The sequence below is a fragment of the Sitophilus oryzae genome, unplaced genomic scaffold (genome assembly GCF_002938485.1).
Source record: "Sitophilus oryzae breed Bouriz unplaced genomic scaffold, Soryzae_2.0 scaffold_801_pilon_pilon, whole genome shotgun sequence".
Lineage (NCBI taxonomy): Eukaryota > Metazoa > Arthropoda > Insecta > Coleoptera > Curculionidae > Sitophilus > Sitophilus oryzae.
In genome coordinates this window covers 321,807-336,721 of record NW_022147419.1, presented here as the reverse complement: position 1 = coordinate 336,721, position 14,915 = coordinate 321,807, and the positions used below count along the sequence as shown (strand labels likewise).

Here is a 14,915-nt window from a genome sequence, read left to right as displayed (position 1 = left end):
CCGCTCTCATTAAAGAAATTCCGAAAAGTGTTTATAGCATCCATTTTCAAAGTAATTATTGCTATCTTGTGAGTTTAATTCAAGTTTTATTTACTCCAACCGGTAATAATTGTGAAAAAAGTGGCATTAAAACTTAAAAGCTGTGCTGTGAACTGTGAACTGCAAAACCATCGTGGATCGTGGCATAACGTCGGTTTCCAATGTTTCATAGGTATTTCATTACATGCGTCCTTATATAAAATAAAGTTTCTTGTATGCAACACACTGTATTTTATTTATAAAATTAAACGAAAATTATAATAAATTTGAATAAACAATATTTGGCGATATAATTCCGGAAAAGGCCGAACCGCTCCGAAATTTTCAAAAGTTTTGGGTCGCGACCGTTGCAAGAATAGCGCCAAATAGTGTTTACATTGTCCTTATGGGCACTTTCCAGTCTAAACTTGTTTCATTTATCTATGCACGAATTTTCATCCAAATATTGACGTCACTTCATAAATTATTTGGAAAAAATCGAAATAAAAATGAAACTTCTACACCCTGTATCTCCGAAACTAAGCATTTTAGGACATACATTTATACGAACTTTTTTACTTATTTTTATCTGCAGAATATGCTGCAAAATAAAGCACTAAATCACCACAACACACCAAAACCCTTTTACTTTTACACTGGAGGCGCGTTTCGCTAACCATGTTAGCATCATCAGCAGATGATTATAAACTAAAGTTTATAATCAAAGCCAAACGCGCGTCCAGTGTAAAAGTGTTTTGGTGTATTGTGGTGATTTAGTGTTTTATTTTGCTGTGTAACACCAAAGGTTCCAACCCTCAACTGTAATGCAGAATATGCTGCCGAAGTTTCCGGAATACAGTTCGGACCACCCTCTATAAAGCGCTTTAAAGAGTCGGATTTACTAGCTTTGTAAGAGAATTAATTTTACAGGGGTGACCTGGTTTCAAATTTAGAGAATAGAGTCGTTTCTTATTAAATGCCAGGAAGAAACAGAAAGAACTCTTCTTTTAAAGTAAATTTTATTATGGCATTATTCATTTTTTTTTCGGATTCTATACAATAATATAAATAAATTTTATGTCACAAAACCGCCGCAAACTTCACTTATTTAAATTCTTCATTATCCATGGCAGGAATGACTGGACCCTCGTATATACTCCAGGATATTGCCCTTTTCCGCATCCAATGCCCCAAGACACTATGCCAATTTGCGTCCATTTACCATGATTGACCATCAGCGGACCTCCACTGTCACCCTATAATTTTATCATTATATTTACAATATTTTTCTATATTTTTTCCAAATATTACGCTGCAGGAGTCCCTATTTGCTTGCCCGGCACACACCATGTGCTCAACAATCCCTCCAGGGGCGGCAGCACCATACTTTTGTTTACAATCCCTATTTGACCAGATTGGGATGTTTACTTCTTGTAATACGGCTGGTTGTGGACCGCCTAAAATATTATATAAAATATTAGAAAATAGTATTTACAGGGTGTTCTTTAATGTCATGCTAATATTTAAGGGGGTGATTCTTAGACCGGGGGTGATTCTTAGACCTAGGTGATTCTTAGACCTAGAGAAAAACTTCATAAATGCATGCATGTCCAAAACATCTTATTTTCTGAGATACAGGATGGTAAACTTTTTTAAATAAACTCTTTTTCATAATAACTCAGATTTTACTATACCGGGTGCGTCTCAAAAGTAGCTCACCCCTATAAGTTTTTTTATTTTTTCAGTTAAAAAACGAGATTTGGTATGTTAGTATATGACATAAATTAAGATTGATTGCCGTATTCAATGGTTTTCGATCACTTCCTGTTTCACCGGAAATGGCTACAACTTTTGATTTTTAAATGGCACCCTATCGGTATTTTTTTTAACTTTATTCGATAGAAAATAACACTCTAAATAAAATGACATATCGTATGTCAACTTTTGACATTTTCGCATATGGTTTATTTGAAATTATAACTTGCGGTTCGTAAGGACGTAAGTGTGTGGTATCAAATTATTCGTAAAAAACTGCTTTTTTCCAAATGTGCTAATTAGCCACTTTCGTTTAATTTGAAAAAATTGAGATATGATTAAAAATACGATTTGAGCATTTTCTAACTGGCCAGGATAAAACACTAAAAACATTAGATGATCAAATCTATTTTTCCAAGGCTCCTTGATTAAGAATTAATGTTTTTAAGATAGCCCTCTAGATTGAATTTTAAAATACAAATTTTTATTAAGCGAGAATGTCAAAAGTTGACATATGATTTGACATATGAGTTGACATTTTCTATCGAATAAAGTAAAAAAATACCAAGAGTGCCATTTTAAATGGTTAAATCAAACGTTGTAGTCATTTCCGGTGAAACAGGAAGTGACCAAAAACAATTGAATACTTCAATGAATCCTAATTTATGTCATATACTAACTTACCAAATCTCGTTTATTTATCTGAAAAAATAAAAAAGTTATAGGGGCGAGCCACTTTTGAGACGCCCGCCCCCTGTAGATATATTTATGAAACTTGATACACTTCTTTTATTTATTAAAATATTTTTTTTGGTGTACAAAGAATTTTATTTATTTCAACCAGTGCCGTCCATACGGGTTTTTTATTGAATATTTTTGGAGAAAAAGTGATACCACAGATTAAGTACCTATACTATATGTATACAGATAAAAATCTTATCCCTAATTCGTGGTACGAAAATTGTTTTTTATGACGACGTGCAAACGAGTAAAATTTCCTGTGCGCAAAAATAAACTCGCGTAAAATAACAATAAACAGCGTAATAGAGAGATATCGCTGAACCGAATAGCGTGCATGGACGTTAATAAGGCCATGTGTTATTTCCTTTACGGGAGGTGGTATTAACTCTCTTCATTTATAGTTATCGGATCGGAAAGAATTCTGATCGCGTCGCGTCCGCTATTTAAACTTAACCTAACTTTGAATTTAAAACTTTGACATTGTTTTGTTTACTAGGTATTTTAAAACTAAAGGGCTAAAGTGCTTATTTCCAGTGCTTTATTTATCAACGTCTGATAGTGGGTTTAGGGCAACAAGCAACAAATTCTCTTAGAAGGACTAAGTCGTCATCTGCTGTAAACCTAAGACTCTTTATAGGTTCTTTAGTATTGGAAGAGGTGGAATCCATATTTTGGGCCATATTTATTTAATTAAAACTAATCCCAGCTACTTAAATATCAAATTACCTAATAAAACTAAAGCAATAATTCAAAACAATTCAAACAAAACCTAAAATAAAAGATCTCGCCGGCCGGCTCCGGTTGTCAAATACCCGCACATGCCCATTTAAGCAATTTTTAAACGTTATCAGAGGTTATTTAGAAAAAGCGCTTGGTGTAATTGATCCGCAAATTACGTCAGGCGGTAACGTTATTAGCGGGCGTTGCGTTAAAAATTGACTCGCGCATATCGTAACCTGTGTCGTAACCATGATAAGGTACGTGTAAATACTGGATGACGCTATTCGGTTTTCCGATATCTCTCTAATAACTGTGCCGGTCAGGCGCTGTGCACAGTTTTAGAGGCCATAAGTGGGCGGGCTATGTGCGCAAACTAGTCACCTAACTAGTGCCCTATTCCGAAAATTGGAACCACGAAAAACAATAAAGAAAAAACAAAGATTATAATCTGTATAATCTGTGGTGATACACACTGACTCTGACTTGATGAAACATTTTTTATCTCCTGATTTTTTTCGTCTGACGCGTAGTTTTTGCTCAAAAAAATTAAAGTCAGTTTATTTCAGGTTCAAATCGCTGAAAATCTGACGCAGTGACTGATGTGTAGAAATCATTTCTGCAATTGTCATTTTTTCTTAGGATAGATCCAAGAATCACCTCCTTAAATACTAGCATGTCATTAAGGAACACCCTGTATATCCAGACATAATAATACAAACTTTCCCTAATACTGCCCCATCCAATGACGGTTCCTGTAGATCCTGCCAGATCCCTACCGCCTGCTGAGGGCAAGCAAATTGGTCTGATCACATTCGAAAATTGGACTGGACTGTCCAAAGTCAATATAGATATATCGTTGTACAGCGTTCTGGAATCAAATCCCCTGTGTCTCACAACTCGTTTAACTCGTTTTTCTATGTGATTAACTTCTGAGTTAGTCTTGATATTGTGGTCTCCGAGTCTTACAGTCAGCTTGGCCACATCCCATGATGTCATACTAAAATTTTACCAGATAAAATAGTGTATTGTCTTATTAGGAGTAAAAATGACACATTTTGTGGCAATGCTGTACGTTTGACGGACGAGAAAATACAGACGAGTCACAAAAATAATTTTTACTCCGAATCGAACATGCTGTTTTTTTTTTCAAACGTCACAAATAATTTTTTAAACAATTTCAAACGTTCCAAATCATATAAAAAGATTTAAAAGTAATACCCTTGTTTAATATATATACAAGGGTAATACCTAAGTATGTAATTATACAGGGTGTCCCAGGCACCCATTGCACATCATTGTTTCACAATGATGAACTTTTGAAATAGAGAGATGCCATGCCAAATAGACAGAGATGCCAAATAGACACATGCCTTCTCTTTATGTCACAGTGGCTGTGGTAATCACTAAATTTGACGTTTAGGCTATACAAATTTTTTTGACAGGCAGTTTTTCCTCCAAAAACTTTAAATATTTTTTTTATCAAAAACGGTTAATGTTAGGTATAATATAGTGTTTGATATCAAAATTGATAAAATTTTACAGAGAATTTAAATATGTAATAAAAATGGGGTACTTATTTAGAATAAGAAAGTTGCTGTCAACCTCTGGTATTTCTAGAAGAGCTGCCATATTGAAAATATTTTTAATCGATAGATCTCATTGTGAAACAATGATGTGGAAAAAAATCTCCGATCTAGATCTTATAGTTCTCTAGAAACTTCTAATGCACGCTCAGCCTGGGACACCCTGTATATTGAGAAACTATGGTTACGCTCGTTCAATTTGACAGTTCGTGTCAGTTTAATAATATATTTTCGTACTTTTGTGCTTAGCCGTAAAAGGCGCTTTACTTTTATGCCTAGCGTTAAAATGACTTTTTTATATTATCAATCACGTCGCAAAAACTAATACTTTTGTGACGTTTGAAAAAAAAAGTTCTTTATTAACTAATTTTAATTAATTACTGTGCAACACAATGCGCGGCTGATAGTATATGGATTTTGTCAATGAGAGATCCTCCACAAAACTGTCGACCATTCACAAATAGAGCAGCTATCCAGGGCCATTCGTTCAAGTCAGCATTGTGCCCTCCTACAATCTTTCCTTGATCTTGGAACCCATTTTTCGCACCACAGGCAGCTGTTCCCAATTCGTAAGACGCAGTGGTCGTTGTTGTTTTGCTTGTTGGTTTGGAGGCGATGGGTTTGGTGGTAACTTTAGTTGGTTTCGAAGATATCGTAGTGGTTGCCGGCACGGGAAAACCTGGACTGGGGGGATGAGTGGGCAGGGGAGGTATGGTATGGTCTGGAGGGTGGGTTGGGAGCGGCGGTGGCCAGTTTGGAATCCTAGCTGATTCTAGAAAGTTGTTGGGCTGGATTGAGGTGTTATTTGAGTCGATTTCTACAGGTGATGATGATGTTGTGTCCAGAGGTTTAGGGATACTTGAACAGCAAACGCCGAAAGTCTACAAGAAAATACTGGTTTTTAGGGTTTCTGCGCGTCTGTCTTCTAAACTGAGTAAGATTTCTTGTTACCGTACAAATGGCAAAGAAATAAACTAATTATGTTCAAAAGATTATTCAGGTATCTGATGACGATATTTAATGTGTTTTTGAAAAAAAAATTAGGCCATCTGTTCAAAAAATGCGAGAGACATTTATGCCTTGCGTTATATTAGAGTTTTCCATTTCTTAGACACAATTTTTTTGTGGTAATAATGAGGTAAGTAAATATCATTTTTTTTCAAAATTTTGACAGCTGGATGTCCTAACCCTAACAATGACCGAGAAGACTCGGCAGACTAATTGCTGTTTTATATAAGGTTACTACGCTATTGCAATTCCCCATTATTATACCTTGAGTAGTCAAACTTATCAAGCATGTCATTTTACTCCCACCAACTCAAAATAGAGAGAATTAATAATTAATATACCTGTTGTCCTTGGGCTAAGAAATAGCTGCACGTGTCGTACATTCCCAAACCCCAACCATCAAATATACCAGCTTGGACCCCCATTTTCAAATGCGGATAACATTCTTTAAAAGAAACACACGTCCCCAGAGTGCCCTTGCTCGTGTAACAAGCCCCAGTGGCAGCTAGAAGGGACGGATTCGCCAAGGGCTGAGCCAGTGGTACCGGGGGGCCCAAATTATACAGCGGATACGCATAATTCGCCTGTAGCAAGATTTGTTTTGTGTCTCGTGTGTTTTTTCTTGTCGCGTCGTTCAAATCTGAAAAAGATATTAAAACCAGTCATTTTAGTTAATAGGGACAAGGAAATTTTTGTTTATCGAAAACATAAACAAACAACATTAATAAACCAGTTAAGTGTCCGGTGTAAAAGGTTCATTGGATGGGAGTTTTTTTTCTTTTAGTCCGGGAGGCAGTGAAGATTTTCGGTACTTATTTTCCCAGTCAGCAAACGATATATTATTATTCGATAGAATTATTCTACTATTAATTAATTATATTAATTATATATAATATTACTTAATATTATATATTAAGTAATTATATTACTTCAGAAATCATTTGGAACAAATTGAAATAAAAATAAAACTTCTACACCCTGTATTTCCGAAAGTAAGCATTTTAGAACATACATTAATACTAATTTTTTTAATTATTTTTATACAGTTGGGACCACCCTGTATTTGTAGTATTCCAGCGATAAAAATAGTTCTATTATTAGTGACAGATGCAGTGCAGTTAAGAAAAAAAAAATAGTTTCGCTAATCTGTGAGAATGGGTAATATGTCAGGCAGGTAAAAAATTGGATAAAAATTATTGAAACCATTGCCCTTATTTTCGCAATGCTAAAAATTTGTCAGATGATAGTTTATATTATAATTACAGCTGCAAATATAGTCTGGCTCGTGTGGAACATCCTGAGAGCCTTCCAAGACTCGTCCAACGCTCGCCAGGCGCGCTAAATTCAGCATGTTCAGTTATACAGGTGATTGTTGTCATCTCTGTACATGTTTTTACTTTTCATACTTTATGGTAAGGAAAGGATTGGTTTAGGGCATTAAATTTGACTATGGCCAAAAACACTTTTCTCAACGTTTTGACCACAGGAATCCAGAAACAAGGTTTTAGTCCGTCCGTCATCAAAAACCTTCATTCGCCAATAACTTTGTAACTTTTTATTTTCAACTCTCTTTTTATTTCTCATCTCTCTTTTCAATGTTTGTAACGTCAAATATTTGTAATTCTTTACAAAATCGATCGTCTTGACTTTATTTTGTATCTCCCTGAGTTTTAAAGTTATAGCAATAAAAAAGATCTGGTTAAGGTAACTTGTCCTAAACTACTCTATCATATGAATGTGTTTGGATCTAGAGCGTTTTTTGAAATTAAGAGTGTTTCTCGATTTTCCTGTATTGAAAATTACGAAATATATATTATACGAGTGACAAAAATTTTCGCATCTAAGAATACGAAATATACTTACGACCTGACTTGTGAGTCTGGCGGGGCTTTCTTGATTGAAAAACTTAAGAATTTTGTGTGCACATCTAAAGTATGTTCTAGGATGTATTTCAGAAAAATATTTTAAGTTCTATAGGCTGGCTCAAAAAAGTGTGAGTGGATCGGAGTGATTTTTTAAATAGAACACCCTGTATATTATTGCATTTTTGGCTACTTTTCAGATCACTTTACATAATCCTAAGATATGAGTAAATATATTTCGATAGTTTCAGAGATATAAATAAATAAATAAAAATTATATATTTTTCAGTCTTTCTAAAAAAAAAATACCGTATGATCGAAAAAAACGGCGTCCAGTTGGCTGGGAAATGAACATCGATGACATTTCCCATATAAATTTACATATAAAATGACAGCGATCTTTATTCCATAGCCATCGCTGACGCCGTTTTATCTCGATCATACGGTATTAAAAATACAAGAACTGCCCTGAAATCAAAACTATATTAGGTATTTACTTTAGATGGTCGGCACTTACTTTGCTGCAAATATGGTAATTTTAAATCATACAGGATGTTCAAAATTTTACGCCAAACTTTCTAAAATATAAAATAATTTTTCTTCGTTTTTTTAAATGGAACACCCTGTATATTATTTTTTCAATAGATGGAGAATTAAAAAATGAACATTTTTTGTATTTAGAATATTTCAAAATTTTTAATGGTTTCGCAGATATTCGCGGTTTTAGATTTCATATGGCATTTTGAATAATAATTTTTTATGAAAGCCACCCAATAATTTTTCTCTCGTATTTTACTGTTGAGAGAGCCATATGAAATAATACTGCGTGTATCTGCAAAACCATTAAAAATTTTGAAATACTTTTACTTTTTTAATTCTCCATGTAATAAATATATAATATACAGGGTGTTCCATTAAAAAAAAAACAAAGAAAAATTATTTTATATTTTAGAAAGCTTGGCGTAAAATTTTGAACATCCTCTATGATTTAAGATTACAATATTAATAGCAAATTAAGTATAGACCACCTAAAGTAAATACCTAATATAGTTTTGATTTCAGGACAGTTCTGGTGTTTGTAATAATTTGTTTAACGAAAGTTGAAAAAAATATATTTTTTACTTATTTATTAATATCTCTGAAACTATCAAAATATATTTATTCATATCTTAGGATAATGTAAAATGATCTAAGAGGAAGCCAAAAATGCAATAATATATAGAGTGTTCCATTTAAAAAAAATCCTCCCGATCCACTCACACTTTTTTGAGCCACCCTATAGAAGTTAAAATATTTTCCTGCAATGTAATTTTTAACTCTATGATCCTTGTACATACTTTAGGTTTACACTTAAACAAAATTCCCAAGTTTTTTATTCTACGAGCTACAGATGCCCGACGCACTATTGCCGGACCCTGTATATTATGTCAGCCAGACGTGTATTTTCTATGAAATAATAATTATAGTATTATTTATCATGTGACAGAGTTCACAGAGTTTCAAATTCAAAAATAAGAGCAAAAATTTTGTAATTTGTGCAATTCTCATTTGCCAATTTCGTAAATCAGCCAGACTTGCTTTTGATCATAGTTCGATAGTACCAAATAATATGTTAAATTTCAAATATGGAAAAATAAGGGTTAAGGATTTCAAAAATCTGTCAAATTTTTGAAGACTGAGTGTTATTTTCATTAATAAAACGATTCACTTTAATAAATGTCAAATATTTACGACTGGAAAAATAAGTGGACTTTTGAAGTGAAACTTCTTTACGCGCGATGAGAGTAAAAATTCAAGGCCGTGACACACGAGAGGCGTCAGGAAAAGTGGTAATGATCGGAGTTTAAGACGGAGCGTCGTAATTCGGGCCCTATGTGAGCTAGAAAGTTGAAACCCGGAATGTAGATGATATTTTGGCGACGTTTCGTGCACTATGAAACTCCATCATCGATGAATCAAATCAAAAAATCGTCCGATTTAAGGTTGATTCTCACGATACCTTCCATATCAGCTCCCTTCCGTTTCCATTCCGTTTACATAAAATATTATATCATGTAAATGAAGAGGACAATGCACACTATCCGTTCCATTTCCCTTCCGTTCCATATCCTTTCCTTCCATACATTTTTTGGCGGATAGACTGAAGCGTATCGGAAACAGTTTTGTCAAGTTCTTACATTTGTACCAGTTCTGTTAACATTTTACTGATATTTATTTATTCTTTCGCCTCTTAATTAAATCTTAAATCTATTACTTATTACCTTTTTCAAAAGATAGAAATTTTTAAAATAAAACTTTCGTAATGATATAAATTGTACAATAAAAAGTATGGAACTGATACAGAACGGAAGCTTACATACATATATCGTCAATACAATAAAAATACGAGACGAATATGGAATGGATATGGTTTGGAAACGGAATATAGTGATAATCAACCTTTAAATGGAATTTGGTAAGTCGATAGAATGGACCAAATCCAACTTGTACAATACGTGTACCGCATGGTACAAAGAATACAAGGTATGATATTGCGCAGGTTGTACGATACGTGTCAGGTGATGACAGTTATTTGACAGTACGAAACGTAAAAAGTTGATGCCGTCAATGCCGTCCGATCGCGACCAAATTTTTTCGGTATATAATAACGTCATTGAATAAGAAGACTAAGGAAGGAGCATATCAAAAAGTGCTTAGGTACACCGGATGGGCCTCAAATAGACCGGAGTTAAATTCCGGCCGGGATCATAACGTTCTAATTTTATTTAAATACTGTTGTAAACTATGATGTATTTTGTAGTACGTGGGGTAGAACTCAATAATTCTGTTATTTTTTAATCTCCGTTATTAATAAAAATTGATTGTTATTACAAAACCTCATTTAATATAAAATAATATTCTACTTTTTGAAATGTATCGGGCCCTAATTGTACCTAAAAGTAATATATTTTTAATAATATACCATATTGTAAACTATTTAATATTTCAGTCACTTAAAAATTTAATTTGCATTGAATAATTGCCTACAATTAAAGGAAATTTGAGCTATATAATCCTTGATGGGCATATTCTGGGTATGCAAATACTTCCTCTAAATTTTGGGTTTCGTTCAACCGATTTATTCTCAAAACCTGCAACATATAAAAAGAATATATAATTTCAGTTAATTATAATGAATTTCATAAATGATGGAATTACTTCCACTATGTATATTATATGGAGTCACTTACTATCGAAAAGTTGTTCCATTACATTCATCAATTTTTGGCATTTTCTACTTTTCGATGGGAAACCATACTATTTTACAGTCTTTTTCGATAAATGTAATAATGTCACTGTTGTGGTTAATTTTCCATATTTCCATCTAGATTTACTACCTTTATACAAAATCAGAGGCAATGAACATGAAAATTATTTACCATAAACATCGCAAACTAAAAACCTAATAAACAATTTTATAGGTACCGAATATAGAAATAAATTTAGTATTCTTACCAAGTTAAACGAACTAAAAAGTCTTAAAAATAAACAATTCTTAACCATAACCCCAAAAAATGCAGATCTCCTGTCAACTTCCTTTATTTTTTATTTATTCCTCATTTTCCTAGTGACGTCACAGGTGGTATGCGCGAACTGAACGAAATTGGAGCCGCTATCGATCATACCTTGTATTCTTTGTACCATGCGTGTACCGTGTACGATACGTGTGACAGTTAGTTTTGACGTAAGAAACGTCAAAAGTTGATGCCGTCCGATCGCGACCAAATTTGGTCGGTATACGTAATAACGATTTGATGTTGAAGAAAAATGTGGGTCGATTTCGGCATAATTGAGGACGGGCTACAGGATAACGCCCTGACGTTTCGAACCGATGCCTCTAAATGGACGAAATCATCAGGATTTTCCTGAGTTATGGGTCGATTGGAACCAAACTCGGCACGTGGATAGAGGTACCCGAATGGAGTCCTCCGACAGAGAAACGGCAGTCAGAAGAAGTTTCACTTCAAATATGCGCACATAGTGCACACACAATTTCTAGCCGACCGTACCAACAGGCCAACAGGTATGGCTATTAAGATCGACAAAAAAAGGTTTTTTAATTTCACTCAAAATGAGTTATTTGGGGCATAAATGACCTAAATACAAAATATTTTTATGGTGTCGGTCTGTCTGTCTGTCCGTCTGTCTGTAACAACGATAACTCCAAAACTGCTAAACCGATTTTAACTAAATTTGGCACAAAAATACTGTTGCACCCGAGAATCTGGCCATTAGTTTTTGGTGGGGGTGGGGGGTTGGTAAGGGGGTATGGAAGGGGGTTAAAAATTTTAAAAAATCGTAACTCCAAAATTACAGTAGCTAGCGAAACGCGGTTTTCAATTTAAGATTAGGAATAATATTTGCAACAAAATTTGTAATAACATCAAAATCCGTCCAAGTCGCAGTTCTTGAGATAATTGAAACTAAAAGAACTGCCTACCAACTTTTTATTAACATAATATGTATTTTAGTATAGGCGGCTATACGTGCCTCCCGGCTCCAATTTTTTAATTTTATTTAGAAAACCTATCCGAAAACTTTAACCAGACTCATAAATTGTCATTTAATGTCACCATGCGAACAAAATATTATATATTCACCCACTGGAAAAATAAATACAAAAGAATTTCACTGCCTCTTGGACTATTTATGGGATATGGAGTCATTATTGGCAAAGGTGAATGTTCTTTGCGACCTTGACAGTGAAGTCGGCCGGACAACTAACTCAAAGAACCAATAATCACAATAAAACAACACATTAATATTCTCTATCAGATTGCAGGTCATCCGTGTTAGGTACAAACATTTATTTTTCTTTATCGCTAATACACTTGGGAACTAAATTGAAAAATCTTGTCTGGGTGGCTGATAAAATCTCGATCGTTTATATGGCATCAAAAACAAATAATAAATCAACTACATGAGAAATTTACATATTTATAGGTGGGCTGTTTTTATTAATGTCACCGTTAGATACCTCGTCTCAATCAATTCAATGATCCGTAGCAGTATAGTTTAATGACTCCTAAATCATTTACATAGTTATTAAAAAAAAATTTAAGAAACGTTCCTTTGCGCGATACATCACTTAAAATCAAATCTATCGAGATAAAATAATCAATTTTTATTATAAACCAACTTAAACTAAAAACAAAAAAAAATGATTTACCTGCAGCATCGGTAGTAACTGAATCCAAATCCTCCAAATTCGAACTTTGCGTACAGACGCACAAGAAGTTAATCACAAAAACGCACAGGACAGTACGTATCACAGGGGAGTACATGATTATGATTTGAACAGGTAAATGGGAGACCGGACAGGTATCGCCGACCGGTCAGCACTGATAGTGTGTCCATTTTACAAAGTCGCTCCTTTAAAACATGCTTGATGAGTTAAGTCCCCCCTCTCCCCTCCTCTGCGGTACCGTATAGGAATAATTTTGCGACCAAATGGCCAAAGGATGTTGATCTGGTCGAAGAGGATTGATCGAGATAAAAAAGACACGTCTTTTTTTTTGTTAATTAAAAAAATCGAATCTTTTTGTTTGATCTGTCTTGAGACTCTTGAGTAACCCACGCAATTTTGTCTTAAAATAAAAAATGACGTTATAATCCAAATGTTAAAAAGGTCAAAGGGTTTTTTGTGCCATCCATCCTGCGACCACCGCTTCACCAATTGTGATGATTTTTTTTTAAATTAGAGGTATATACAGGGTGTCTCAGGCTGAGCGTGCATTAGAAGTTTCTAGAGAATTACAATATCTACTTAGATCGGAAATTTTTTGCACATCATTGTTTTACAATGAGATCTACAGATTAAAATTATTTTCAATATAGCGGTACTTCCGGAAGTTGACAACAACTTTCTTATTTTAAATGGGCGCCCCCATTTTTTATTACATATTTAAATTCTCTGTAAAATTTTATGAATACTGATGTTAAAAACTCTATACCTAACATTCGCCGTTTTGAGAAAAAAAATATTTGAAATTTTTGGACCAAAAAAACTAGGTACCTGTCAAAAAAATTTGTATAGCCTAAAAGTCAAAGTTAGTGATAACCACAACCACTGTGACATAAAGAGAAGACATGTGGCTATCTATTTCAAAAATTAAATTGTTCAAATGTCATATAATAATGGCGGTAGCTGTCATGGAATTGAACGATTAAAAAATTATCATAAATTATTTTTTTCAAATGGAAACAGACTTTTTTATTTCACTAGTGAAAAGGTTTTTCAATTCGTTACTTTTTAACTGTACATGTTCCTATACCTAAAATAAATCGTTTTTAAGTTATTTAAGATTTAGTTTGAAAACGTATATTTTTTTTAATTTTATCTAGCTTCCATTGACATTAAGTGTCAAACAGTCACACAATTTATTTCCATCTGTCAGAAAACGAACTATTTGAATTTCCCATATTATAAATACTGCCTGCTTAAGAATTTAAAAAGTGTATTTATATAAATATATCTCGTATTTTCGCTCTTTAGCGATATCTAATAATTGATATTATTAATAAATACCGTATGATCGAAAAAAAACAGCGCAAACTTGGCCTGGAAATAATCGATAACATACTGCTTTTTGAACAAAGTGTTATCATATCACTTGACGTTTAAAGTCATAGGCTACTATAAATAAATAAAAATATACGTTTTAAAACTAAATCTTAAATAACTCCAAAACGATTTATTTTAGGTATAGAAATATGTATAGTCAAAAAGTAACTAGTGAAATAAAAAATTGGGTTTCCATTTGAAAAAAATGATTTATGATAATTTTTTAGTCGCTCAATTCCATGACAGCTGCGGTCATTATTATATGACATTCGAACAATTTAATTTTTTCAAATAGATACAGGGTGGCGCAACTCATTCGCCTCGGTTGATTATGCGAAAACGGAAAGATGTAGAAACAAAATATTTTATGGGTATATGTGGGGAGGTAATGTGCACAATTTAAAATTATTTTGAATTGTACAGGGTGTTTCAGAACTAAGATCCATATTTTTTATTTTCTTATGGAACACCCGGTATTTTATTTCATTTTTGGATTCTTGGGCCCAAAAAAAGTTATTTATTATAAGGGTTAGATATGTTTAAAATCTTTGGTTTTTGAGATATTGAAAGATATTTAAATTTGCATGCTACAATAGAATAAATTATTAACACCCTGTACATTAC

General features: G+C 33.5%; 1 protein-coding gene across 1 annotated transcript; it reads right to left on the bottom strand.

Moving 5' to 3' along the window:
- Positions 1-1,019: 1,019 nt before the first annotated feature.
- Positions 1,020-13,094, bottom strand: LOC115888581 (serine protease 44-like). The gene is made up of 6 exons (XM_030908344.1): positions 12,897-13,094; positions 6,167-6,465; positions 5,199-5,698; positions 3,954-4,231; positions 1,330-1,475; positions 1,020-1,274 (listed from the first exon to the last, which is right to left on the bottom strand). Exons 1-6 carry the CDS (start codon positions 13,009-13,011, stop codon positions 1,119-1,121), a joined length of 1,494 nt encoding a protein of 497 aa, XP_030764204.1. The 5' UTR covers positions 13,012-13,094; the 3' UTR covers positions 1,020-1,118.
- Between the last annotated feature and the right edge of the window lie 1,821 nt (positions 13,095-14,915).